Source organism: Paroedura picta, chromosome 1 (assembly GCF_049243985.1).
Source record: "Paroedura picta isolate Pp20150507F chromosome 1, Ppicta_v3.0, whole genome shotgun sequence".
Classification (NCBI taxonomy): domain Eukaryota; kingdom Metazoa; phylum Chordata; class Lepidosauria; order Squamata; family Gekkonidae; genus Paroedura; species Paroedura picta.
The window spans coordinates 197,815,256-197,842,397 of record NC_135369.1 but is presented as its reverse complement, the minus strand read 5'-3'; the positions used below and the strand labels follow the sequence as shown (position 1 = coordinate 197,842,397).

Here is a 27,142-nt window from a genome sequence, read left to right as displayed (position 1 = left end):
CAAACTGCTTTATCCTTGTTTAAAAGAAGTACTCAATAATCCATTTGCCAGAACTTCCTTTTGCAGACAGCTTGCAGGGTTTTTAGCAGGGAAACAGTTGCAAACTTTCAGGGCCATTCCGCACTAGTTCAAAATTGCACAATAGTTGCAAATTGTAATCGTTATTAATTTGCAGTTACGCACAACGTCGCACACAATCTGCCACACTCCTGAAACAGTCCCGCAAAAAGCGATTCGTTGGCTTCTACGGAAATCGGCAAAAGTGGATTCACCCTCCGAAAAGCGCTATACTCTTGCAACCAATCTGCAACACTAGCAAAAAAGACCTGTACGTTAACATTGTTGCGGTTCCAACAAAGTCCCTCCCCCTGGCCCTGTTCTCCAAACTTCCGGCGAACTGTTCGCCATTTTTTTTTCTCGGACTGAGCGGAGATCAACGAATAAACGAGACAGCGCCTGGCTTTCCAGCACGATCGCTTTCGTAAATTGTGCCCGAAAAGCACAATAGTATTTCAAAAGCACAGTAGCACATACCGTCACGGCCCCAAAATATGCCCACAGCTTAAAACCCCGTCCACCATCGGCCAGACCTTCGGTTAGCGGAGTCACCATTCATGGAGCATTTTTAAAAACTTTTCTCTAAGCGTAGCAACGAATAATCGCTGACCGCAGTCTACAATCTTGTTTTGCTTTGGGGGGTGCAATATATATGATGCAATGTAATATGATGAGGGGCAGTTTCTGTGCTGTGGTTGTGCGTGTGTGGTTGTGCTGCGGTTGTGCAGACAACTTAGAACCCCTTCCACCATCGGCTAGACCTCCATCCGGCGGAGTCACCGGAGCATCTTTAAAAAAATATATCGCTGCGTAGCAATGCGTTATCGCCAATCCCATGTCATATTCTTGTTTTGTAGAATTTTGCTTTGGCAGGCAAATATGATTGGGAAAGTGTCATGTATTGTGGTACTGGTTGCTCTGGGTGGACACCGGCGTGCATTTGTGTAATGGCAGACATTTCAGTAAAATGGCTCCTGCTGCATGTCCATACTGCTCTTCTCACGTGTAAACGAATCTGCGCATGCGAGAAGTCAAACAATAAGAGCGCCAAGCTGGCCATTAGAGACAGCTCCGGTTCCCGCGCGAGGAGTTTTGAACGTGACATGTGATCTCATGTGGCCAATGTACGTTTCCCCGACTGCCCCCCCCTCCAATCAGGGGCCGACTAGTCCTTTTGTCTTTGTGTGCGGGAAAGTATATGACCTGTGGCACCCTGCACCTCGCACCTCCATTTTGCTTAGCCACTCGTGAAGGCAGTATGGACTCCGCTTCCCAGTCGTCGTCCGTCCAGGCAACCAGAAGGGACCTACATGGAAGGACGCTGAGATACGGAACCTGATGATGATATTAGCCGAAGAAAAAATTCAGGACGCCTTCCAATCCTCGCATCGGAATTGGGAGGTGTTCGAACAGGTGGCCATGCGGATGAGAGCCCTGGGCCACCACAGGACCGGCCTTGAATGCCGATCCAAAACGAAGACAATGAGGGCCGAATATATGAGGGCCGTGTCCCACAACCAAAAGTCCGGGAACGCAAGAGTGACCTGCCCATATTTCGAGCAACAGCGTGAAATTTACAGAGAGGGGGACAGAGACAGCCAGCCAAAATGCGTGGAAAGGAGCCTCAAGGTCATCCAGAGGCCGACTGCTCCGGTGGAGGGACCAGCCGTTGCAGAAGACTCAGGAGAGGTTACCTCGTCGGGGAGGACCATTCGGCCTCCTCCCCAGATCCTCATCACGTTGGACCTGCTTGCCATCGTCCCTGGCAAGGAAACCAACGTGCTGCAGCAGACACCCCTTGCCTCCAGTAAGCACTTTTACCTTTGTACAAATGTGTGTTCTAAGTGGCCTGACATTTAGGAATCGTTTTCGCATGTATTTGTTGCAACGCTTAATATGCTAGGCCGTATGTAGACTGTTTTGTTTGCTATGGTAAGGTAAAGGTAAAGGTATCCCCTGTGCAAGCACCGAGTCATGTCTGACCCTTGGGGTGACGCCCTCCAGCGTTTTCATGGCAGACTCAATACGGGGTGGTTTGCCAGTGCCTTCCCCAGTCATGACCGTTTACCCCCCAGCAAGCTGGGTACTCATTTTACCGACCTCGGAAGGATGGAAGGCTGAGTCAACCTTGAGCCGGCTGCTGGGATTGAACTCCCAGCCTCATGGGCAAAGCTTTCAGATGGCTGCCTTACCAATCTGCGCCACAAGAGGCTCTTGTTTGCTATGGTAGCTTTGATTTTAAAAGGTAATGTTTAACTAACAACCCCGGAAGATTTGCAGCATGCCTCAACTATAGGCCTTCTGCACTTCCTCAGGGTACTACTTTGGGAGCATGCTGTGTAGTTCAGGATGTATGCTTGCTCCTTTTTCACTATTGTCTGCTGTTGTCCACAGAAACTCAGCTGCCAGGCACAGAGCCCTGTGAGTCAACTGCTATTGGCAACCTCGATAGCGATTCGGGGGCATCAACAAACCTTGGTTAGTATTTCTGAGGGCCGTCCCGCATTCATCCAAAATAGCACAATGGTTACAAATTGAAATTGCTACAGTTTTGCCATTATGCACAACGTCGTTGACAATCTGCAACACTCCTGAAACCGATCCGCAAAAAGCGCTTCGTTGTAGCGCTTTCAGGGAAATCCCAAAAAGTGGATTCACCCTCTGGAAAGCGCTACACTCCTGCAACCAATCTGCAACACTAGTGGGAAAGTTCTGTGCGTTACCATTGTTGCGGTTTCTGCAAAGTCCCTCCCCCTGGCTCTCTCCTCTGATCTTCCGGCGAAGCGATCGCCATTTTTTTTTCTCTGAGTGAGTGGAGATCAACGCACTGGCAAGCCTTCGTTTACCCAGTGAGGCTTCCCCGGCTTCAGTCCCTCTGTTTAAAGTCACCAAGCACAAGCATCATAGAGGCCCGTTTGCTGGTTTATTTTCACTTTATTTTTCATACTGTTTTTGGCCAAAAATCGCGCCCGTGAGGGGGGGGGATTTCACTCGGGGGGAGCGTGGCAACGATGAAACGGCAGCTCAAACATCACCTGCTAGCTGGATGGGTCTCTCCGTTGCAACGAATCAACGCATATTCGTTGCAACGGGTGTGTTTTTTTTAAACAAAAACCTTCCTTAAAGGGAAAGGGGCTGTTTGGGAGCATGATAACAGCTGCCCATTGGCTGCTTGATGGCCAGGGGCGGGACACAGCTCAGCAATAGCGCTCTCTTTCTAGTGATTTTTGCCGAGACCGGAACCCTGTGGGAAACGATAGAAACGCAACTGGATTCCACTAAAAAGTCAGGTATGCATAACGACGAATTCCACTATTTAAAATGGCGATTTTTCGTTCAGCAAACAATTTGCTACATGGATCCCGGTGCGGAATGGCCATGAGAACAATGGGGGGGGGGGGTGCTATGTAAACTGCTTTGTGCTTTTCTGTTTGTGCAGGGAGCAGTTTCTCTGCTAGGAGAAAGAAGAAGGTACCTCTATGTTGCTGGTGTTGAGTTTGGAAGCTACCTTTACTACCATTTGTTCCTAAAACCATTTTTTTTCTTTTTTACAGATTTCATCCCAGGAACACAAGAGGAGGAGGAGCGTGGGGTGCCTGGACCTCCTGCCCAACGCTGGCTCCTAGAGATTCGAGAGGGTGAGCATGCATGAACTGTTCCTTTCTAGCCATAACTGCAGGGCATACAAACCACTAACCATGTGCTCCCTAGGCATTGTTGAGAGTATTGCTGTGAAAAATAGGCAAAAAAACCCGCACCATGGGCTCCTAGGCTTTGTTGGGAGTATTGCTGTGAAAAATAGGCAAAAAACACTAACCATGTGCTGACTAGGCATTGTTGGGAATATTGCTGTGAACAATAGGCAAAAAATCCCACCATGTGCTCCCTGGGCAGTGTTGGTTGTAACAATGACACTAACGGTTCTATTTCTCATTTTTTCCTACAGAGGTTCTTTCGGAGGAGGAGGAAGCCCCCCCGGGTCCTGCCAGCCCACCCCCTGATGTCCCTAGAGGTGCACTCCCAGCAGAGGAGAGGCTGCTGAGGGAACGCACTAGGCTGAGGCATGTCTCCCTTTTAACCAACGTGGGCCAGAGCCTCCTGGAGCACTGCCAGGCGGACACGCGGCGTACTGCCGCCTTTGAGCAGTCTATGTATGAGCTCCAGGTCCAGGAGGGAAGAAAAATGGGGGATCTTCAGGGATTCCAACAAATCCCTTCGCGAAAGTGTCCAGGAGATGCGCCTTATCAGGGGACTACTGGAGAGGGCGGTCCTGGTAATGGAGTCGAAAGAGGACAGACAAACTGCTAACCCTGCTCAAATTAATGTGACCATGACCCCCCCCTCCACCAACACCCACACCACCAACCCCCTCTCTGAACGCCGCCACCCAGACTCGCAGGAGGACTGTTCTGGGAAAGAGAAAAATAAAACCATCGGACAAGTTCTCCCCCTCCTAGTTTAGTCCAGTTTTGCTTTTGAATGTGTTCTGTGTTGGGTTTTGTTTGAAAAATAAAGTTTATATTTTTGCCTATGTCTCTGTGTACCCTACTTTAGAACTAGGAAGGCCAAAAGTGGCCTTTCTAGTGAGTGTGTTTAATCTGGTTGTGTTGGGTGGGTGGGGGGTTAAAGGGATGTCAGTTCAAGGAGTTTTAGGAGTGTGGGGTGAAAGGCGTGCAAGTGTAAGGAGTCACACTGGAGTCTTTTTCAAAACAGTAATACAAACAGTTTATTTTTAAGTAACAGGGGGAAAACAGTAGGGAATTTAACTTGGAGCCCCACCCCACCCCCTCCCCAACAAAACCCAGAAACACAAGTGCCACTAGTCCCCTCTCCAGCACCATCTTCTTTGTCTTTTGTTTCCCCTCCCCATTCTCCCTTAGATTTTTTGCCCTCAGTTTTCCAGGCTGCAGGCTCTGAGGGACTTTTTCCTCCGCCCTCCGTCATCTCCCTCAGCTGTTTCCCAAACCGGGTCATTGTGCCCCGGACTTTTCTCCTCCAGAGGTCTTCCTCCTCTTTTGCCTCCTCTTTCTTCTTCACTGTGTGGGGAGGAAAAACAGGTACACATTAGTGCCACAGATATTTTTTTAACTTGAGTTTACATGGATTCAGTTTTTAGTGACCTTCGCCACAGTGTGTGGAGGTTTTGGGGGTGGGGCGGTGGGGTACAGAACCTACGTTCTTCCTCCTCCTTCTGCTGCATTAGCTGCCTCTTGCTCTCCAACTCCCCTCTCAGATCAGCCACTGCTGCCTGCCCTGCAAATGGTTTTAAAACAAATGCTAAGCCATATATATAGGCATTAGTAACACAACCCACACCCCAGCACAGGTTCAGTACTCACACTCCATCCTCTGTCGCTCTAAGAGCCCCTCCAAGGATGCCAGCCTGGCCTCCATGCTCCTCATCCTGGCCCTCATTGTGTCTGCTATGAAATGTAAATAAAAGGATCACAGCAGGCTCCCTTATGGCTTCCAGGGGGTACACAGACATGGGTCTCCCTTAAAGAATTATAGCTCTCACCTGCAGCTTTGGATGAGGTGGAAGGACCCTCTTCCTCTTCCTCCTCCTGTTCTTCACCTTCCTTGCTGGCTGTGGCCTCCGATAGTTTCGCGGGGGATTGTGTGGCTGTGCACAGTAAACAAGAATTCATAAATTGAAGCACGCATACCAAACATAGTACACAGTTGAGGGCCACACCGCAATCAGAGCATTACGTATCACAGCTTCAGACACATGATAAAGTGTACTAGGAGTGCATTGACAAAGTGGTTTGACAGTACTGGCTGGCAATGTCAGCTGGAGTTGACAGCATCTTAATGCTTTCTCAAATCAGATGGAAACTGTTGGGGAAAGAGGCATCTAAACATTCAATGCATGCTTAAGGGTAAAAGATCAAACATAATAAAGGCAGCACTCACCCATATATCGCCTCATCTCCAGGGGGGGCTTTCCAGCCTTCTCCCATATCCTCATCATCTGATTGTGGAAGTGTATTCTCCCACTGGGCTGAGGAACCCCCCCCCCCCCCACTGCTCTATACTATTTAGAAAATCTAGTTTGATTCTCTTACATTTTGTCTGGACCTGCACCCAGGTCCGGACGTAGCCCCTCTCCCCCATCCTAGATGCCAACACCTGGTATGCACCCTTGGTGTGGCAGTGGGTGCTGGCCATAAGGCGGCCAACGCTTTTAGATTTGAGCACCAGCTCTGAAAGTGCCTCAGCCTCGGCGTGCTGCCAGGAGCCCTTCTGTGGCTTCGGCATCTTTGGAATGACGGTTAGGCAACGAATATGCATTGCTCCCATCAGCCCCCAAAAGTTTAAATGTATCAATGCTACCCACCAGGGAAATTATTCTTTGGAACATAAGTGGCTTGATCCTCCAGTTTGACAGGGGTCGCCAATACTTACTGGCTACCCGCCTCCCCAACCCTTCCCTGTACAGTGCTTCGTATTGTGTTTGTCAATTTCAGTGGGGAGTTACTACAGTGAGGCATTGAGGTCTGTCAAAGTGCTTTTGGACCAGAGAATCGCCGGTTGTTTGCCGGCTGCATAGTCAAACCACACAAGACAAGGTTGAACAAAGAACATGAAACTTTATTTAACACAGCACACAGGAGTAGAAAAAACGAATCAAACACGTCTCCTATTTCTGTAAAGGTGACTGGCTATAGCGTCCCGAACCTTGCACCTGTTACGCATGGCAGGATCCCTGCCTTATGCCTTGGCACACTGTCTTCTATAACCAACGGCACCCCACAATAGTCTAGGCTTAAGCCAAAGCCATGACACTGCTAGGGTCAGCCAAGCCAGGCCAGGCTCCATCTTAGAAATCTTGCTCTCTGCCTTAGGTTTGGAATGACAGCCTTTGCTTGGCCCAGAGATGCCTCTGGACTCAAGCTTGCATCAGCTCACCCCCCCCCCCCATTGTATTTCTAAGTGAGTGGACTGGCTTCCTCCTGTTTGCCTAAGGGCTCCTAGGAAAATCCTTTGTCTTGCAACATTTTTCACACTTGGCCCCTCTGCCAAGGGAAATCTCCTCCCCACACCCTGCCAGCTAGACCTGATGGCTCTCTTCCTCGGAGCCATTAATACCTTTATCCAAATCCATTTACGGCCATCACCCCCCACTTGGCAAGGTATTGTCCTAATCTCTGGGGACCCTGGAAACTTCCAGCACATGCTTACCTGAGCCTTGGCACGTAGCCCCCTTCCCAAAATCCTATAAAAACTGTGGCTTCACACAGACACTCTGAGTGTCTTCCAACCCGGGACCTCCCACGCTGGTTCGTGCTTCTTCCTCTGACCCACCACTTCCCGGACAGGTAACTATCAAGCCTTCCACTCTTCCTCCCCCTTCTCTATATGACTGCTTGTATGTGTGTTAGCTATTTGTGTGTCTTTTTGTTATTTTCCTTTCAATAAAAGCTTATATTAATATTTTACCATTTACATCTGTGTTTGCCTTGAGTTCCTACGGGTGCAATCGACCCTCGTATACAAAGGTAACGATCCGATAACGCTAAGTTACCCCCCTCTCGCAGCATTTTGGGCTAATATTCCCCACAAGCTCAAAGATACGTGTTTTAGGACACGTGTTCACGCAATTTGGGTAACACACCCCTCCGCATAGATCCTTTTTCTCCTGGCTTCAGGGATGTCTGCTGCATCCTCAAGGACTACAGGTTCTGGTTCAGCCACAGGGAAGGGGAAGGGAAGCCCATTGTAACAAGAAAAGATCATTCAGTTATGTGAGGAGCAAACGTAAAGTAAAGGAGGCAATAGGCCCACTGTTGGGTGAGGATGGACAATCTCTAATGGAAAATGCAGAGAAAGCAGAAAGGCTTAGTGCCTATTTTACATCTGTTTTTTCCCACAGGTCAAAGGGTTTAGGCACATCTAGAGATGGCCATAGCCAAAGGATAGTGTCTGAGTGGCAGGTTAACATGGATAGAGAGGTTGTCGAGAGGTATTTAGCTGCACTGGATGAGTTCAAATCCCCTGGTCCGGATGAAATGCACCCGAGAGTGCTCAAAGAACTTTCCAGAGAACTTGCACAGCCCTTGTCCATCATCTTTGGAACCTCTTTAAGGACTGGAGATGTCCCGGAGGACTGGAAGAGAGCAAACGTTATTCTGATCTTCAAAAAAGGGAGGAAGGATGACCCGGGAAACTACAGACCAGTGAGTCTGACCTCTGTTGTGGGGAAGATAATGGAGCAGATATTAAAGGGAGCGATCTGCAAACATCTGGACGACAATTTGGTGATCCAAGGAAGTCAGCATGGATTTGTCTCCAACAGGTCCTGCCAGACCAACCTAGTTTCCTTTTTTGACCAAGTAACAGGTTTGCTGGATCGGGGGAATTCGGTTGATGTCATTTACTTGGATTTTAGTAAAGCTTTTGACAAGGTTCCCCATGATGTTCTGATTGATAAGTTGAAGGACTGCAATCTGGATTTTCAGATAGTCAGGTGGATAGGGAATTGGTTAGAGAACCGCACTCAAAGAGTAGTTGTCAATGGTGTTTCATCAGACTGGAGAGAGGTGAGTAGCGGGGTACCTCAGGGCTCGGGGCTCGGCCCGGTACTTTTTAACATATTTATTAATGATCTCGATGAGGGGGTGGAGGGACTACTCATCAAGTTTGCAGATGACACCAAATTGGGAGGACTGGCAAATACTCCGGAAGATAGAGACAGAGTTCAACGAGATCTGAACACAATGGAAAAATGGGCAAATGAGAACAAGATGCAATTTAATAAAGATAAGTGTAAAGTTCTGCATCTGGGTCAGAAAAATGAAAAGCATGCCTACTGGATGGGGGATACGCTTCTAGGTAACACTGTGTGTGAACGAGACCTTGGGGTACTTTTGGATTGTAAACTAAACATGAGCAGGCAGTGTGATGCAGCGGTAAAAAAGGCAAATGCCATTTTGGGCTGTATCAACAGGGGCATCACATCAAAATCACAAGATGTCATAGTCCCATTGTATACAGCACTGGTCAGACCACATCTGGCGTACTGTGTGCAGTTCTGGAGGCCTCACTTCAAGAAGCACGTAGATAAAATTGAAAGGGTACAGAGGAGAGTGACGAAGATGATCTGGGGCCAAGGGACCAAGCCCTATGAAGATAGGTTGAGGGACTTGGGAATGTTCAGCCTGGATAAAAGGTGGTTGAGAGGGGACATGATAGCCCTCTTTAAGTATCTGAAAGATTGTCATTTGGAGGAGGGCAGGATTCTGTTCCCGTTGGCTGCAGAGGAGAGGACACGCAGTAATGGGTTTAAACTACAAGTACAACGATATAGGCTAGATATCAGGAAAAAGTTTTTCACAGTCAGAGTAGTTCAGCAGTGGAATAGGCTGCCTAAGGAGGTGGTAAGCTCCCCCTCACTGGCAGTCTTCAAGCAAAGGTTGGATACACACTTTTCTTGGATGCTTTAGGATGCTTTGGGCTGATCCTGCGTTGAGCAGGGGGTTGGACTAGATGGCCTGTATGGCCCCTTCCAACTCTGTGATTCTGTGATTCTATATCCTTTGTTCCAGGTGGAAGATGCCCTCATTCACTCATCCTGTCTACTTGTCATTTTCTGGATTTTTTAAACATTTTTTAACGTATTAAAACCAAAACATATTAGCAGATGTATATTTAAATTTCAAGGGACTGTGTTATTAAGAAATAAATCTCATAGTATCCAATGTACTTAGGATTGGACCTCTACCATCTTGTAGGTCAGATTCACAATCCATTTTTTAAAAATTGTTCCTAGCCTCTGTATATAGCCCAGTGCTTCTGAGAACTTTGCCATGTTCTGTTCTTTGCCATGGAGGGGCGGGCAGGGATCTTCAGGGATCTTCTGTTCTTTGCCATGGTCGAATTGAGGGTCATTCCACCAAAGTTAAAAGTGGCTATTTGGTTGCCGTTTGTGAAATTGCTACTTTAAGTAGCAAAAATTGGCCGTAACGCACAGCTGCGGTTTTTGCGGAATTTGTCACTTTCCCACAGGTTTCCGGTCTCCGTCTTATCGCCACAAAGGAGGTCCCTTTTTAGCACTTCTGGCCTCCCGTAGCCGTCAATCAAACTGCAGGGACACCTTTGACCTCTACCCAGAAGCTGAAATCGGTGGGGTTCCCCTTTTTAAAAAAAAAAACCCGAAAACCCCATAGCAACAAATCATCGTTGAATCATTGGTGCAATTGGAACTGGTTTTCCAATGTTTTCTATGAAATAAAGGTTGATGCATTGCATCCTATGAGAATGTTTGATTGGGGAATCCCCGCCCACAGTACACGCCCACAGATTACCTGCTTGTGTGCACCTAGGCAGACATGTGGTCGGCCTCACTCTTTTGCTTGCCTAGCCTCCTGGCCGCCGCACAGGTAAACGTTGCAATGGAGAAGATTATTTTAAAGTTGCTGGGTCAGATGCTTGTGACAGCCCAGCGTATCCATGCCACCATGTCGCAGAGGAGGTCTGCTTATGAGGACCACAGACTACGTGTGGCCAGAAGGATGGCCATTACTAGAAACCGATCTCTACGGGCACGCGTCGCATCTAAGAAATGCTGGCAAGCTCTGGCAGAGGTCCGGTTCCCCAAACAGTTTTGGGTGGACGAAAGATCCACCGACTGGTGGGAAAATTTTGTGTGGTCTCGCTGGGATGATGACCACTGGATTGCTAACTTCAGAATGTCGAGGGGAACATTATTTGAAATCGTGGAAGCTCTCCGTGGGTGCATGGAAAGGCAAGTAACTGGCATGCAGCGCCCTATTCCAGTGGAAAAAAGGGTGGCAGCCGCCTTGTGGTACTTGGCCACCCCGCAGTACTTCCGGACAGTTGCCCAGCAATTTGGATTAGGAGTCTCAACAATTGGCGAGATCCTGCTGGAGTTCTGCTTCGCCATGGAGGCTGAATTGTACAGCAAAGCGGTGTGCCTCAGAGACCGGCTTGGAGCGGTGGGTGTCCTTCCATCCCCTATGCACTTTAATTTTGTTTTCTTGTTTGACAGGTGAGCAACGAATACGCGATGCACCCTACGCTAACATTGAACCCTGATTTCTATTCTTTTCTTTCCCTTTCTTCAGAGTATGGACGGCTTTGCCAGGCTGGGATTTCTGCATTGTTTTGCAGCGGTCGATGGAAGCCACATACCTATCCGTGCACCCGAGTGAAGCATAAAGGAGTACGGGAACAGGAAGGACTTTTGTTCTGTTCTCCCGCAAGGAACTGTGGACTTCTCTGGACAGTTTATAGATGCCGAGGTGGGGTGGAGTGGGAGGAAGCATGATGCCCTTGTGTTCTGGGAATCGAACCTCAGGAAAACCATGGACGAAGGGGTCTTTGTCCCCGGCAACCCCACCGCCACCATTGAGGGAGTGCATGTTCTGGCATTGGTGCTCGGAGATGGAGCCTACCCCTTACGCCGCTGGCTCATGACTCCCTATAAGCAGCCAAGGACAAACGTGCAGAGCTACTACAACCTCAGGCACTCCTGGGCAAGGAATGTTGTGGAGTGTGCCTTTGGCCGTTTGAAGGCTCAGTTCCGTTGCTTGATGTCCAGACTACATGTGCATATAGACAATGTGACTCCATTGCTCATCGCATGTGTCATTTTGCACAACATCTGCAAGGACAAGGGACATAACATAGAATCATAGAATCATAGAGTTGGAAGGGGCCATACAGGCCATCTAGTCCAACCCCCTGCTCAACGCAGGATCAGCCCAAAGCATCCTAAAGCATCCAAGAAAAGTGTGTATCCAACCTTTGCTTGAAGACTGCCAGTGAGGGGAAGCTCACCACCTCCTTAGGCAACTCTCCTCTGTACCCTTTCAATTTTATCTACGTCCTTCTTGAAGTGAGGCCTCTAGAACTGCACACAGTACTCCAGGTGTGGTCTGACCAGTGCTGTATACAATGGGACTATGACATCTTGTGATTTTGATGTGATGCCTCTGTTGATACAGCCCAAAATGGCATTTGCCTTTTTTACCGCTGCATCACACTGCCTGCTCATGTTTAGTTTACAATCCACAAGTACCCCAAGGTCTCGTTCACACACAGTGCTACCTAGAAGCATATCCCCCATCCAGTAGGCATGCTTTTCATTTTTCTGACCCAGATGCAGAATTTTACACTTATCTTTATTAAATTGCATCTTGTTCTCATTTGCCCATTTTTCCATTGTGTTCAGATCTCGTTGAACTCTGTCTCTATCTTCCGGAGTATTTGCCAGTCCTCCCAATTTGGTGTCGTCTGCAAACTTTTTGTTTGTTTGTTTGTTTCTGAAATTTTATTGTTTGTTGTTATGTAAAGCATTTACAGAAAAGTAATAGAGAGAAAACGAAAAACGACCAGCTAATAAATAATTATTAGTACACAGTCTATACATCGTCTATGTGTGTATACCATACATAATATAATCGTATATTATCTCAAGAAATATATAGTTCCCATTGCATATTAGTCCTAACCTAATAGTTACTGCTGTCTTTCTTAAGTTTACAAAAAAATGGAGAAAGAAAAAAAAAAGAAAGGAAACAGCCAGCTAGCAGAGTAATCATTAATCTATATAAATACACAATCCATTCTTATCTTGAAACGTACGTGCTCAATTCTCATTGCTTCAATTATAAAGAAAAAAAAACAATCAACCAGCCAAATAATTATTGATACATATGAAAGTATAGTTTGCCAGCCTCTTTTAACATACATATTCAGTTCCTATCACATATTAATCCTAATCTAGAAGTTATTACCATCTTTCTTAGCAAAGTAATTGTTGATACATATGAAAGTATAATCTGTTATGAGAGTATATTCTATTATTGTCTTAGGTATTATTCAGTGTAGCCCACTTCTCGAGCCTATCCAGATCATCCTATATATAGTTAGGTGGATAGGGAATTGGTTAGGTGGATAGGGAATTGGTTAGAGAACCGCACTCAAAGAGTTGTTGTCAATGGTGTTTCATCAGACTGGAGAGAGGTGAGTAGCGGGGTACCTCAGGGCTCGGTGCTCGGCCCGGTACTTTTTAACATATTTATTAATGATCTAGATGAGGGGGTGGAGGGACTACTCATCAAGTTTGCAGATGACACCAAATTGGGAGGACTGGCAAATACTCCGGAAGATAGAGACAGAGTTCAACGAGATCTGAACACAATGGAAAAATGGGCAAATGAGAACAAGATGCAATTTAATAAAGATAATAAAGATAAGTGTAAAGTTCTGCATCTGGGTCAAAAAAATGAAAAGCATGCCTACTGGATGGGGGATACGCTTCTAGGTAGCACTGTGTGTGAACGAGACCTTGGGGTACTTGTGGATTGTGGATTGTAAACTAAACATGAGCAGGCAGTGTGATGCAGCGGTAAAAAAGGCAAATGCCATTTTGGGCTGTATCAACAGAGGCATCACATCAAAATCACAAGATGTCATAGTCCCATTGTATACGGCACTGGTCAGACCACACCTGGAGTACTGTGTGCAGTTCTGGAGGCCTCACTTCAAGAAGGACATCGATAAAATTGAAAGGGTACAGAGGAGAGCAACGAAGATGATCTGGGGCCAAGGGACCAAGCCCTATGAAGATAGGTTGAGGGACTTGGGAATGTTCAGCCTGGAGAAAAGGAGGTTGAGAGGGGACATGATAGCCCTCTTTAAGTATTTGAAAGGTTGTCACTTGGAGGAGGGCAGGATGCTGTTTCTGCTGGCTGCAGAGGAAAGGACACGCAGTAATGGGTTTAAACTTCAAGTACAACGATATAGGCTAGATATCAGGAAAAAGTTTTTCACAGTCAGAGTAGTTCAGCAGTGGAATAGGCTGCCTAAGGAGGTGGTGAGCGCCCCCTCACTGGAAGTCTTCAAGCAAAGGTTGGATACACACTTTTCTTGGATGCTTTAGGATGCTTAGGGCTAATCCTGCGTTGAGCAGGGGGTTGGACTAGATGGCCTGTATGGCCCCTTCCAACTCTATGATTCTATGATTCTATGATTCTATGATTCTATGATTCTGTTGCTGTCTTCAGTTGTGTTTGCTATCCCTCCCAGTTTAGTATCATCTGCAAATTAATAAGTACCTCCTCTAATCCCTCATCCAAATCATCCCTCTGTTACTTTACTCAAAATTGGGCCAACAACGAATAACATCCAATTTAGAATGGTAATATGAAAATCTTCTATTAAAGGTATATACAACAAGAACCATTTTCAGGTTATCAAACAGCAACTTTAACAGTCATGAGTATCAGTGCTTAGACACCCAAATCTGTAAGTAAGCTGTTGATCCTGCCCTATGCTCTGTGAATCACCACTCAAGTCGCATGATTATTACACACTGTGGGCTTTCAGTGACCAAGTGACTGCATAAATCATACCATCCAAACCAAACTGTGGGCCCATTATTCAAAGCGAGAGACAGATTTTCAAGATGAAACACGCCCTCTGTGCTAGCACCACATTTCACTTGCTTATGACAGCATGATCCTGACAACACAGTTGCACAGACTGTCTTAATGCAGCTCCTCTTCCTCCAAGCCAAGAGTCCTCAAGCTTTTTGAGCCTGCAAGCACCTTTGCAGGGGGCACATCTACAAAATGGCTGCCACAAAACTGAGGTGAAGCCAGCCACAGAATAGTTGACGCAGCCTACTTAAGAGTCACACTGTGGAGCTCCTTCTGCTATGGTGGCAAGTGCAGCCAAAGAAATGTTTTTAAAAATATGTACCTCAAATCAAATCTCCACTGGTCAATCAGAATCATTGTTGGGACACCATGTTGGAGACCCTTGAGCCAGCTTGGTGTAGTGGTTGGGAGTGTGGACCTCTAATCTGGCGAGCCGGGTTTGATTCTGCACTCCCCCACATGCAGCCAGCTGGGTGACCTTGGGCTCACCACGGCACTGATAAATCTGTTCTGACCGAGCAGTAATATCAGGGCTCTCTCAGCCTCACCCACCCCACAGGGTGTCTGTTGTGGGGAGAGGAATGGGAAGGCGACTGGAAGCCGCTTTGAGACTCCTTTCGGAAGAGAAAAGTGGCATATAAAAACCAACTCTTCTTCTTCTTCAGTAATCTTAGGGTTCGCTTAGGCTCCCCTCCTTCACAAGATGTCTGTTTTGGGGAGAGGAAAGAGAAGGCGATTGGAAGCTGTTTTGAGACTCCTTTGTGTGGAGAAAAGCAGCATATAAGAACCAACTCTTTTTAGTTAGCCAACCCTGCTCCTAATTAAGGACTAAATCCAGACAGTTCCCAATGCAGAGTATCCTGCAACCCTGTGCAAATATCCATGGCTGTTTTGGCACAACAGTGAATGCCAATCCATGGCTCAGTGGTATGCCATCTGCTTGGCACAAGACGACCCCAGGTTCAATTCCCAGCATCCCCAGTTAAAATGAATAGGCAACAGGCGATGTGAAAGACCTCCCCCCGAGATTATGAAGAGCCAGTTGACTAGAGAATACTTGTTGAAACATGCAAGACCTGTAGTATGCATGATTGAACAGCATATGAAGAAAAGCCTCAGAAAACACTTTCTTTATAGGTTATCTTTTCTTTCATGGTGGAGATTTCCATGGAGTCGCAAACACTGGTTGCTGGGACAAACATTCCAAAAGATTAGAGTCCTCTCATAAACAAATGAAGACCAACAGCACTCCCAGGCATGTTTACTGTTTCAAAAATTTTCTTCTAGGGTAAGTTAGGACTCACAATGTATTCATAACAATCCAGTGGATCACAGCCTTGCAAAAGAATATCTTAAAGCATGCTCTCTGATCTAGCTGCTAATAATATTAGCTAATAATATTATTTGTTAATACATTTTGAATATGAGTCTCCAATTTTTGTACACAGTATTTTGTGTTCCTGCTACTGTGCGTCTTATTTGTTGTTCTGAGTATTCTACAAGGGGCATTGAAGGAGACGTGCAGTTAGTGTGAGAGACTTCAATTTCTAAATAAGTAAACTCGTGGAATTATAGTGTCTTTATTTAAGAAAATGCAAGTATCCACTTTGAAGGCATAGTCAGGACTGATTCACATAGGGGCTCTTTCCCCTCCCTTGGGAACTTGAACCAAGCATGGTTCAAAGGAGCCAAAACACAGATATAAACAACTGGCCATCAAGGAACAGAAGGGTATGAGAACTACAGAACACAAAGGAAAGGGGAGACAGGAATGTGGAAGGAGGGCAAGAAGGCATAAAACATAATGGCAGGAAATTGACCTTGGGGTGTCAAACAACAGCATCTGTGTTACATCACAGCAAAAGGCCAGGCTAGATAAACACCATAACAGGAAACAGTATAGGACAGAATAAAATCATGGCAGAAATATTTGGTGTTTCTGACAGACAGGAACTTTCTGCTTGTTGTTCAAATTTCCTCCTGTGTCCTGATTGGATCAATTGGAGACTTCCTGCTCCTCTGAGCACACTTCCTCCCTGTTTGCCTCCAGATGAAGAACACTTTGTCAGTTAGACCAGGGATAGTCAACCTGTGGTTGTCAAGATGTCCATGGACTACAATTCTCATGGGAATTGTAGTCCATGAACATCTTGATGACCACAGGTTGACTACCCCTGAATTAGACTGTTGGGACTCTCTCTCTTTCTCCTTTCTCTCTTTACATAGTTGTTTCAATTCTCAATAAAGATATTTATAATTTAAGCAGCCGGTGCCCTTTGCATATTAAACTCCGCCAACACTACTGACCCTGGCAGACTGATGGTCTGATTAAGGCATCTTTCTGTCTGTATAACAACAATGTGGATGCAATTTGGGATGAGCATATGTTGTTCACTCAAACATGTTGGAATTTTTGGAGGGACATAGTGGAAGAGGTGGTCCCGCAAATATGATGACCCCAGACCATTTAGGACCCTGAAGGTCAAAAACAGATCCTTGAACTTGATCTGGTCCTCACTCTGGGGCCAGTGAGGTTGGGAAAGCACATATAGTGCTCTCCACTGGGTCCCAGTAAGGACCTGTGCTGCCACATTCTGAACAAGTTGAAGTTTCTGGAACAACCTCAAGGGTAGCCCTGTGTAGAGCAACTTACAGTAATCCAACCTGGAGGTGACCGTTGTATGGATCATAGTGACGAAGTCAAGCACCAACAGTTTTTGTTGGTGATAAAATGCCTGATGAACAACCTTTGTGACCTGGGCCTGCAGTGATAAAGAGGCATCCAGAATCATACCCAGACTCTTAACCGTCACCATGGCTGTTAATTGGCCTCTGTCAAGGGCCGGGAGTTGCACTGTCTCATCTGGGGAATGTTGGCCCAGCCAGAGGACCTCTGTCTTAACTGGATTTAACTTCAACTGACTCTGCTTGAGCCAATTCTCCATGGCCTCCAGTCACCTGCCCAAGAAATATGGAAGTTTGGACGTTTGGCTGTCCATCAACAGATACATCTGTATATTGATGACTTCCCAGCCCAAAACACCGGCCCAGTGGGGAGACGGGGCATATATATTAAACAGCATTGGAGACAGAATAGCTCTCTCCAGGACCCTCACACACAAGAACATGCCACTGGGAGGTTCACTCCCTTCATGCCACTCTCTGTCCCCAAACTGGGAGGAAAGATTGCAGGCACTTAAAGGCAGCACTTAGAATCCCCGTGTTGGCTAAAAAGGTAAAGGTATCCCCTGCGCAAGCACCGGGTCATGTCTGACCCTTGGGGTGACACCCTCCAGTGTTTTCATGGCAGACTCAATACGGGGTGGTTTGCCAGTGGCTTCCCCAGTCATTACCGTTTTCCACATCACCTACAATTTTGTCCTTTCACAAAGGGAGACGGTGGGGATTGAACCTGGGACTTTCTGCACGCCACGTGGAGGTTCTTCCACTGAGCCACAACCATTCCAGCAATGCAGCAGAGAAAAACAGAAGTCACAATGGGGGTAAAATCATGTAGATATGGCTAGAAGTTTCAACGTTTCTTCCCCAACCAGACAGTCATATTAACATGCTTGGACTGCAGGCTTTTCAAAAGGACGGGAGCAAAGCAGAGGGAAATCTGGGAAGTGAGTAATCGGAAGACGTTATATTGATTACTCCAAAAAATTCTGGTTTGGAAACTGAGGCAGAGCAAAAGAGTCTTGAGATCCCCTTACATAGTAATGCTTTTCTATTGGGATAGATGATGAAATAATACTTCATTAATTATTATCACACCATGAACAGAATCTTTATAAATATGTCATGCTATGAATGTATGACCAAGTCTCACTTAAATTGCAATTAAAAAAATAATATTATGCTTCGTTCAGGAATACAATAGCATCAGGTGGGGACGGTTCCTTCTCACATTAAAAAAGCTGATCAATTGATAAGTAAGTCTGCTTTCAGTATTTTGCATTCGGAGGACAGCAGAAATAATATTGGTGTACAGAACATGGGCATAACATCTGTAAACCACTCCAGGAGCGGTATAAATAAAACAGTAAGGGGGGTTGGGGTGGGCACACAGGAGATCGCCAGGGAGGGGGGAGGGGGCGGATGGGGGAGCCGCCAGGACTGTAGGACTCACCTCGCTTCAGGTGGGTGTGGCAGGCAGCGGCTGGTGCCAGGTGGAGGCAGGCGGCTGTTCGCCAGGGCTTCTTGATGCAGCAAGGGTATTGCCGGGGAGCAGCCCAGCCAGGGGAGGCTTCCCGTGGGCCTCAGCCCAGCCTCTGAGACCCGTGGGGAGCCAGGTGACTCGGAGGGCATGGGCGGGGGGGCAGCACCTTCAAAGCCCATCGCTCCCCGCCCCTCCAGCAGCCTGCCACCCACACCCAGCCGCCCACCCGCTAGCACCCACTGTATTTGGGCTACAGTGGGCCTTAAACCTAGTTCATCTATAAAACAGTGTAACACACCAGAAGGAATCCCTTGAGTGACACCAGAAAAAGCCAATCAGCCCCCTTGGTATAAAAAAAGCTATTTCAAATCTTTCTGCACCACTTAGCGAGTACAAGTAAGGAGCCGTCTCCCAAAGATACTATAAAAATGTTTAACAACAATGCAGGAAAATACAAGGAAGGAAAAATTGAACCTGTAATGACTTCCACAGCCCAGGTACAATAGGAACAAGGTTTAAAGCAGAAAACTAAACCCAATGGTTTTGTAATGGCTTCCTTTTTCAGCTCTGCAGCCAAGACATTTAAGTATATTTCAGTCCTTTTAAATGTCTCGGAGCTGGAAAAAATTGCCTCTTCTAATTATTTTATGCATCCCAATATTATGCCTCAGTGAACTGGATTCAGGGATATTTGGAAATACTGATATATTCTGGAACTGGTGTACCTGAACCCAAAAAACAACAGGGTGGTGGGTGGGTGTGGTTTTGCACATGCCTAATTTGGTGTTTCATGGGGTTTAGCTCTGCTCAAGGTCCATATTAAGATTACAAAGTGATGAAGAATCAAAAACGGGGTGATCTTGTGTTAACAACAAAGGAGAAAGATGAGACACCTATCTCAATGGTGTAAAGTGTCGATAAATAGATGTTCAAACAATGTCCTACTGATGTAACAGAACTGATTTTTGCTGTATATTCCCTGTCATGTAAGGAGTTCTTAGTCTGAGGAAGCTCACACCCTGAATAAATCTTTGTTGGTCTTAAAGGTGCTCCTGGACCCTGATTCTATTGTGCTTTCTTTCCTTGGTTTTTATTTGTTTCACCAGGGCTTCTGCCAGAACGGTTCCCAGCTATTTCAATTGCCAATATTTCTTCACTGGCAAGTTGTCTGTTTTTCATTAATTTTTGCAGTCATTGCCAAGCAGCTTCAAGCTTCCAAAACCTCAACCGAATTCCAAGTATATCACGGCCAGCCAGCTCCTCTCCATACGGGGATCCATTGGGATAGGTCTCTCTTCGTTCTCCCATGTTAAGACTACAGCAGTTATTTGCTGCTCAGGATGCAAACTGCTCCACTCAGTAGGGAAATGATGCCAGGGATTGAACTGGGGACTTTCTGCATGCCCAGCAGATGCTCTTCGATGAAGCTGCAGCTCCTCTCACCTGTATGGTCACCTACACATTTCCCATCTAACAGGCATCGACACCCAAAACACCTTTCCCCCCCAGAACAAGAGACATTCAGAGGTGGTCTACCATTGACTGCCTCTGCCTTATGACGACTGACTTCCTTGGTAGTCTCCCACACAAGTACCGACCAGGGCTGCTTCTGTTTAGCTTCCAAAATGGGACAAGATCAGGACAGCCTGAGATATCCAGGTCAGGACTTCAAAACACTAGGGCTGAGCAAATGCACAGGCATCTGTGGGAATGGGGGCTCCCCCCCCCCCAACTTTTACTAGAAAGTTTTATTTGGCTGCAGCTAAGTAGATTGGATCGAAGCCAAGGCAAACCTTTCAACATCACAGTGATCCAGGTCTATGCCCCAACCACTGCTGCTGAAGAGGATGAAGTTGACCAGTTCTATGAAGCCCTACAACACCTTCTAGAAGCAACGCCAAAAAATGGGGGATCATGGGGGATTGGAATGCTAAAGTAGGGAGCCAGAAAATAACCGGGATAACAGGCAAGTTTGGCCTTGGAGTACAAATGAAGCAGGGCACAGGCTGGTAGAATTTTGTCAAGAGAATACAATGGTCATAGCAAACACTCTTTTCCTGTTGCAAAATTTAGGCTTAAATTGAAGAAAGTAGGGAAAAGCACTAAGCCACTCAGGTATGAACTAAATCCTGAGGAATATACAGTAGAGGTGACAAATAGACAGAGTGCCTGAAGAACTATGGGCAGAGGTTCACAACATTGTACAAGAGGTAGCAACTAAAACCATCCCAAAGAAAAAGAAATGCAAGAAATCAAAATGGCTGTCTGAGGAAGCTTTACAATAGCTGAGGAGAGAAGGGAAGTCAACAGGTCAAAGGGTTTAGGCACATCTAGAGATGGCCGTAGCCAAAGGACAGTGTCTGGGTGGCAGGTTAACATGGATAGAGAGGTTGTCAAGAGGCATTTAGCTGCACTGGATGAGTTCAAATCCCCTGGTCCGGATGAAATGCACCCGAGGGTACTCAGAGAACTTTCCAGAGAACTTGCACAGCCCTTGTCCATCATCTTCGGAACCTATTTAAGGACTGGAGATGTCCCAGAGGACTGGAAGAGAGCAAATGTTATTCCGATCTTCAAAAAAGGGAGGAAGGATGACCCGGGAAACTACAGACCAGTGAGTCTGACCTCTGTTGTGGGGAAGATAATGGAGCAGATATTAAAGGGAGTGATCTGCAAAAATCTGGAGGACAATTTGGTGATCCAGGGAAGTCAGCATGGATTTGTCTCCAACAGGTCCTGCCAGACCAACCTGGTTTCCTTTTTTGACCAAGTAACAGGTTTGCTGGATCGGGGAAATTCGGTTGATGTCATTTACTTGGATTTTAGTAAAGCTTTTGACAAGGTTCCCCATGATGTTCTGATGGATAAGTTGAAGGACTGCAATCTGGATTTTCAGATAGTCAGGTGGATAGGGAATTGGTTAGAGAACCGCACTCAAAGAGTTGTTGTCAATGGTGTTTCATCAGACTGGAGAGAGGTGAGTAGCGGGGTACCTCAGGGCTCGGTGCTCGGCCCAGTACTTTTTAACATATTTATTAATGATCTAAATGAGGGGGTGGAGGGACTACTCATCAAGTTTGCAGATGACACCAAATTGGGAGGACTGGCAAATACTCCGGAAGATAGAGAAAGAGTTCAACGAGATCTGAACACAATGGAAAAATGGGCAAATGACAACAAGATGCAATTTAATAAAGATAAGTGTAAAGTTCTGCATCTGGGTCAGAAAAATGAAAAGCATGCCTACTGGATGGGGCATACGCTTCTAGGTAACACTGTGTGTGAACGAGACCTTGGGGTACTTGTGGATTGTAAGCTAAACATGAGCAGGCAGTGTGATGCAGCGGTAAAAAAGGCAAATGCCATTTTGGGCTGTATCAACAGAGGCATCACATCAAAATCACAAGATGTCACAGTCCCATTGTATACGGCACTGGTCAGAGCACACTTGGGAGTATTGTGTGCAGTTCTGGAGGCCTCACTTCAAGAAATACGTAGATAAAATTGAAAGTGTACAGAGGAGAGTGACGAAGATGATCTGGGGCCAAGGGACCAAGCCCTATGAAGATAGGTTGAGGGACTTGGGAATGTTCAGCCTGGAGAAAAGGAGGTTGAGAGGGGACATGATAGCCCTCTTTAAGTATTTGAAAGGTTGTCACTTGGAGGAGGGCAGGATGCTGTTTCTGTTGGCTGCAGAGGAGAGGACACGCAGTAATGGGTTTAAACTTCAAGTACAACGATATAGGCTAGATATCAGGAAAAAAATTTTCACAGTCAGAGTAGTTCAGCAGTGGAATAGGCTGCCTAAGGAGGTGGTGAGCTCCCCCTCACTGGCAGTCTTCAAGCAAAAGTTGGATACGCACTTTTCTTGGATGCTTTAGGATGCTTAGGGCTAATCCTGCGTTGAGCAGGGGGTTGGACTAGATGGCCTGTATGGCCCCTTCCAACTCTATGATTCTATGATTCTAAGTGAAAGGCAAGGGAGAAAGAGAAAGATACACCCAAATGAACGCTGAATTCCAGAGACTAGCTAGAAGAGATAAGAATGCCTTTTTAAATGAACAGTGCAAACAAATAGAAAAAAGCAATAGAATGGGGAGGACCAGAGATCTTTTCAAGAAAATTGGAGATATAAAGAGAACATTTCATGCAAAGATGGGTATGGTAAAGGACCAAAATAGTAGGGACCTCACAGAAGCAGAAGAGATTTCAAAAAGGTGGCAAAATTATACAGAGGAACTATACAAGAGCGAGCATAACATCCCTGATAACCATGATGGGGTAGTTACTGACCTGGAGCCAGACATCCTGGAATGTTAAGTCAAAGGAAGTCTGAGTAACAATAAAGCTAGTGGTGGTGCTAGCATTCCAGTAGAACTATTCAAAATCTTAAAAGATGATGCAGTAAAAGTGCTACACTCAATATGCCAGCAAATTTGGAAAACAATGGCCACAAGATTGGAAAAAGTTTACACTCCAATCCCAAAGAAGGGCAATGCCAAAGAATGTTCGAACTACCACACCATCGCACTCATTTTTCATGCTAGTAAAGTTATGCTCAAAATCCTACAAGCTAGGCTCCAGCAATATGTGGACCGAGAACTTCCAGAAGTACAGGCAGGATTTCAAAGAGGCAGAGGAACTAGAGATCAAATTGCCAATATACGCTGGATCATGGAGAAAGCTAGAGAGTTCCAGAAAAACATTTACTTCTGCTTCATTTACTTCTGCTTCATTGGCTCTTTAGTTCCTCGTCGCTTTTTGCCATTAGAGTGGTATCATCTGCATATCTGAGGTTGTTGATATTTCTCCTTGCAATTTTGATCCCAATTTGTGACTTATCTAACCCCGCCTTTCTCATGATGTGCTCCGCATACAAGTTAAATAGGCAAGGTGATAGTATACAGCCTTGCCGAACTCCTTTTTCAATTTTGAACCAATCAGTGATTCCATGCCTGGTTCTCACTGTTGCTTCTTGACCTGTATATAAGTTTCTCAAGAGACAGATAAGATGCTCTGGTATTCCCAACTCTTTAAGAACTTGCCACAATTTGTTGTACTCCACACAATCAAAGGCTTTAGCATACTCAATGAAGCAGAAGTAAATGTTCTTCTGGAACTCCCTAGCTTTCTCCATGATCCAGCGTAAGTTGGCAATTTGATCTCTAGTTCCTCTGGTCCTCCCTATTCTATTGTTTTCTTATATTTGTCAACTATTGTTTTCTTCTATTTCTAGACCTGGATTACTGTGATGTTGAATGGTTTGCCTTGGAATCGAACTGAGATCATTCTGTCATTTTGTGGATTGTATCCCAGTACTGCTTTTCCTACTCTTTTACTGATTATGAAGGCTACTCCATTTCCTCTGCGCGATTCTTGCCCACAGTAGTATACCTGATGGTCATCTGAATTAAATTCACCCATTCCTGTCCCTTTTAGTTCACTAATTCCTAAAATGTCAATGTTCAGTCTTGCCTTGATTCATGGATCTGACGTTCCAGGTTCCTATGGAATAAAAATCTTTACAGCATCGGACTGTCTTTTCGCCACCAGTTACTTCCACAACTGAGCGTCCTTTTGGCTTTGGCTCAGCCACTTCATTCATTCTGGAGCTACTTGTACTAGCCGGCTGCTCATCCCCAGTAGCATATTGGACACCTTCCAACCTGAGGGGCTCATCTTCTGGCGTCATATAGGTTTACGTTTTGAACCTGTCCATAGAGTTTTCATGGCAAAGATACTGGAGTGGTTTGCTATTTCCTTCACCTTTTGTCAGAGCTCTCAGCTATGATCTGTCCGTCTTAGGTGGCCCTGCATGGCATAGCTCATAGCTTCACTGAGCTACGCAAGCCCCTTCGTAGGGAAGGCAGTGATCCTTGAAGGGATTGTACTAGAGATCATAAATATGAAATCAGAAAGAGAGTCACTCTGCCTTAAAGTTCACAGTAGAAAAGAACAAGAGACCAATAGCATCTAAAACACTAACAACATTTGTGGCAAGGGCTGTGCCTTCACAAGTCATTGCTCGCTTCTTCAGATGTAACTAGAATGTGAATCTATCTGTCACATTTTGGAAAGGGAAGGTATTGCAGATGCTGAACATCATTAGAAAGCAAATGACAATAGCAGGTGAATGACGACAGCATGTGTGATTGAATTACGTGTTGATGGGCAGAGGAGTAGTAAGTGTGGTAATGAGACAGGAAACCTATGTCTTGATTCAGTCCAGGAGGATGTATTGCCTTCAGCTTCATTATCAGGCACAATTCAGCAGTCTCTCTTACTAATCTCCATTTAAAATTCCTAATCCAATCACGCTTGCTATTGTCATCCACCTGCTATGTTCATTACCTGCCCTTGTCATTCAGCATCTCAAATCATTCCACTCTTCAAAACAGGACAGATGTGACTCTGACAAAACGAGTAGTAACTCACCAAGGCTTCAACAGTGCCACAAATTTTGTTAGGCTTTAAGGTCCTACTAATCCCTTTTCTAAGAGCCTCTTGTGGCGCAGAGTGGTAAGGCAGCCGTCTGAAAGCTTTGCCCATGAGGCTGGGAGTTCGATCCCAGCAGCCGGCTCAAGGTTGACTCAGCCTTCCATCCTTCCGAGGTCGGTAAAATGAGTACCCAGCTTGCTGGGGGGTAAACGGTCATGACTGGGGAAGGCACTGGCAAACCACCCCGTATTGAGTCTGCCATGAAAACGCTGGAGGGCGTCACCCCAGGGGTCAGACATGACTCGGTGCTTGCACAGGGGATACCTTTACCTTTACCTTTAATCCCTTTTCTACTGTTAAGGACAGACTAACACGGCGACTCATCCTAAATTTACACAGTACTACCATTAGAACTTTTCTGGACCCCCGGACAGACTCTAGCACTCAAACTGCTGAGATCCACACTCAGGCTACTGTTGTAGAGAAGGCATTTTAACAGTGCCTTCCCAAATCCTCCATGCCAGCAAGGCCTTCTTAGCAGAAACACACAAACACCCCATGCCTGCAAGCGACTAGATCTTGAGACTACCAGAAGCTCATTTGCAAGAGAAACAAAATGGTCTCTGAATCTCCCTCCTTCTGCTCTTTATTTAATGTGCCAGAGAAGCAGCACCTAATAAAGACGCTTGCAACCACATAAATCCCATGCTAAAGGTCCCTGCAGGAGATTAGGTGCTGCTGCTGGGGGAAACAGTGGCTGAGAGGAGGGAGAAAGACTCCCTCCCAGTCCCCGCAGCCAACTGCCTTCTCCTGCATCAAGGGGCATGCAAACACACACACTCTTATGTGGGAAGCGAACTGAGCATCCAAATGCGGGGGTGGGGGGGTCCATCCTTTCGAAACGGCCCAGAGTGAGTACAATCAGGGCAGCCAATTCTCTTGGGGTGGAAGCCCCCAGACCCTACAATGCTGATACATCAAGGGCAGCAAAGCAAGGCTTGTTTGTTCTTGTTGTTGTTGTTGTTAAGATAAGGGCCACTGACTCCCAACCCTAAGCCACCCCGTTGCCACCCCAGCCGCGCAGTCGAAAGATGTGACCGCTCAACATCCCGCCCGGGCAGTCCCAAATTGAGACGAAGACCCCGGGTTTCCTGCCTCCAGGCATGGCCCGGAGACCTCCCGGAATGACCTCCCGGATTTCCAGGCTGAATAGATCAGTTTCCCTGGAGAAAACGGATGCTTTAGACTGGGGATGCTACAGCACGCTAACAGCGGTTGCCAGCCTCCCGGGGGAGCCTGGCTATCTCCTGGTGTTACAACTGGCTTCCAGACAAGAGAGACTAATCCCTCCCTGGAGAAAAGGGCTGCTTAGCAGCTCCAGGGCACTCGGTTAAGGTCCCTCCTCTCCCCTTTCTCTTGCAGCTCTCCAGGCATCCTCCCCACCCGGAGTTGGCAACCCTACCTCAGACAGCCCAGCTCGATCGCCCCGCGTCCCTACCGAAGAGCGCGTCTAGGGGGCGCACGGAAGAGCCTCGGCGGCGCGGCTGAGACTCTCCCTCTTTTAACTTGCAGGTGGAGGGGGGGAGTCCAGTCCTCTGCACGTGCTCAGAGGCCCGGCCGCGGCTGCCTCCCACAGGGGACGCTCACGTTCCAAGCGCGGCCGCTGCATCGCCCCTGTCCTCGGCCCCGGCGCGGCCGGCGGGCGCTTGCTCGTCCTCTCACCCGGCCGGCCCGGTGCCCGCCGGGCGCGCTGGCTCCTCCCCGGCGTCTCCTCCCTGGGCCACGGGCGCCCCGGCCGGCCGGCAGGAGCCACGCCGCGGAGGCCGCTCTTCGCCTGCGCACCTTGCGGGCCATGGACACGGCCAGGCGGCCGCTCCCCTGCCTGCCTCCAGGCGCGCCTGGGACCCCCCCCCTCCCCAGAGGGAGCGGCTGCTTTGGAAGGGAGACTCCGCAGGGCTGGTGCCCCACTGCGGCCAGCGCTCCTGGAGCTGGCAACCCGACCTCCCTCCCCCCCCCCCCCCCGGAGATCCTGGCACGCCTCGGCCCGGGCTAGCCGTGTGGAGGGATGCGATGGGAG

General features: G+C 47.0%; 2 protein-coding genes across 3 annotated transcripts in view; both read right to left on the bottom strand.

The window, feature by feature from the left end:
• PAQR8 (progestin and adipoQ receptor family member 8) overlaps positions 1 to 26,907 on the bottom strand; it is a 43,190-nt gene extending 16,283 nt beyond the window's left edge. Inside the window, exon 1 of one of the 2 annotated variants that reach the window (XM_077315976.1) lies at positions 26,528 to 26,907. The gene's annotated coding sequence lies outside the window, so the exon portion shown is untranslated. The remainder of the gene's footprint in view (positions 1 to 26,527) is intronic. The other variant, XM_077315977.1, reaches the window with a different exon arrangement.
• Positions 4,132 to 6,081, bottom strand: LOC143826752 (uncharacterized). Its single transcript, XM_077315772.1, has 6 exons — positions 5,974 to 6,081; positions 5,576 to 5,680; positions 5,397 to 5,480; positions 5,233 to 5,310; positions 4,896 to 5,093; positions 4,132 to 4,163 (listed from the first exon to the last, which is right to left on the bottom strand). The coding sequence occupies exons 1-6, from the start codon at positions 6,029 to 6,031 to the stop codon at positions 4,132 to 4,134; spliced, it is 555 nt and encodes a 184-aa protein (XP_077171887.1). The 5' UTR covers positions 6,032 to 6,081.
• Positions 26,908 to 27,142: the final 235 nt, after the last annotated feature.

Bases quoted from the DNA above. Each gene is read 5' to 3' on its own strand.
- LOC143826752 (XM_077315772.1), bottom strand. From the start codon at position 6,031: ATGATGAGGATATGGGAGAAGGCTGGAAAGCCCCCCCTGGAGATGAGG. The intron at 5,681-5,973 runs GTGAGTGCTGCC...TACTGTGCACAG, and splicing joins GGAGATGAGGCGATATATGG to CCACACAATCCCCCGCGAAA. The intron at 5,094-5,232 runs GTAGGTTCTGTA...CTCCCCACACAG, and splicing joins GCAGAAGGAGGAGGAAGAAC to TGAAGAAGAAAGAGGAGGCA.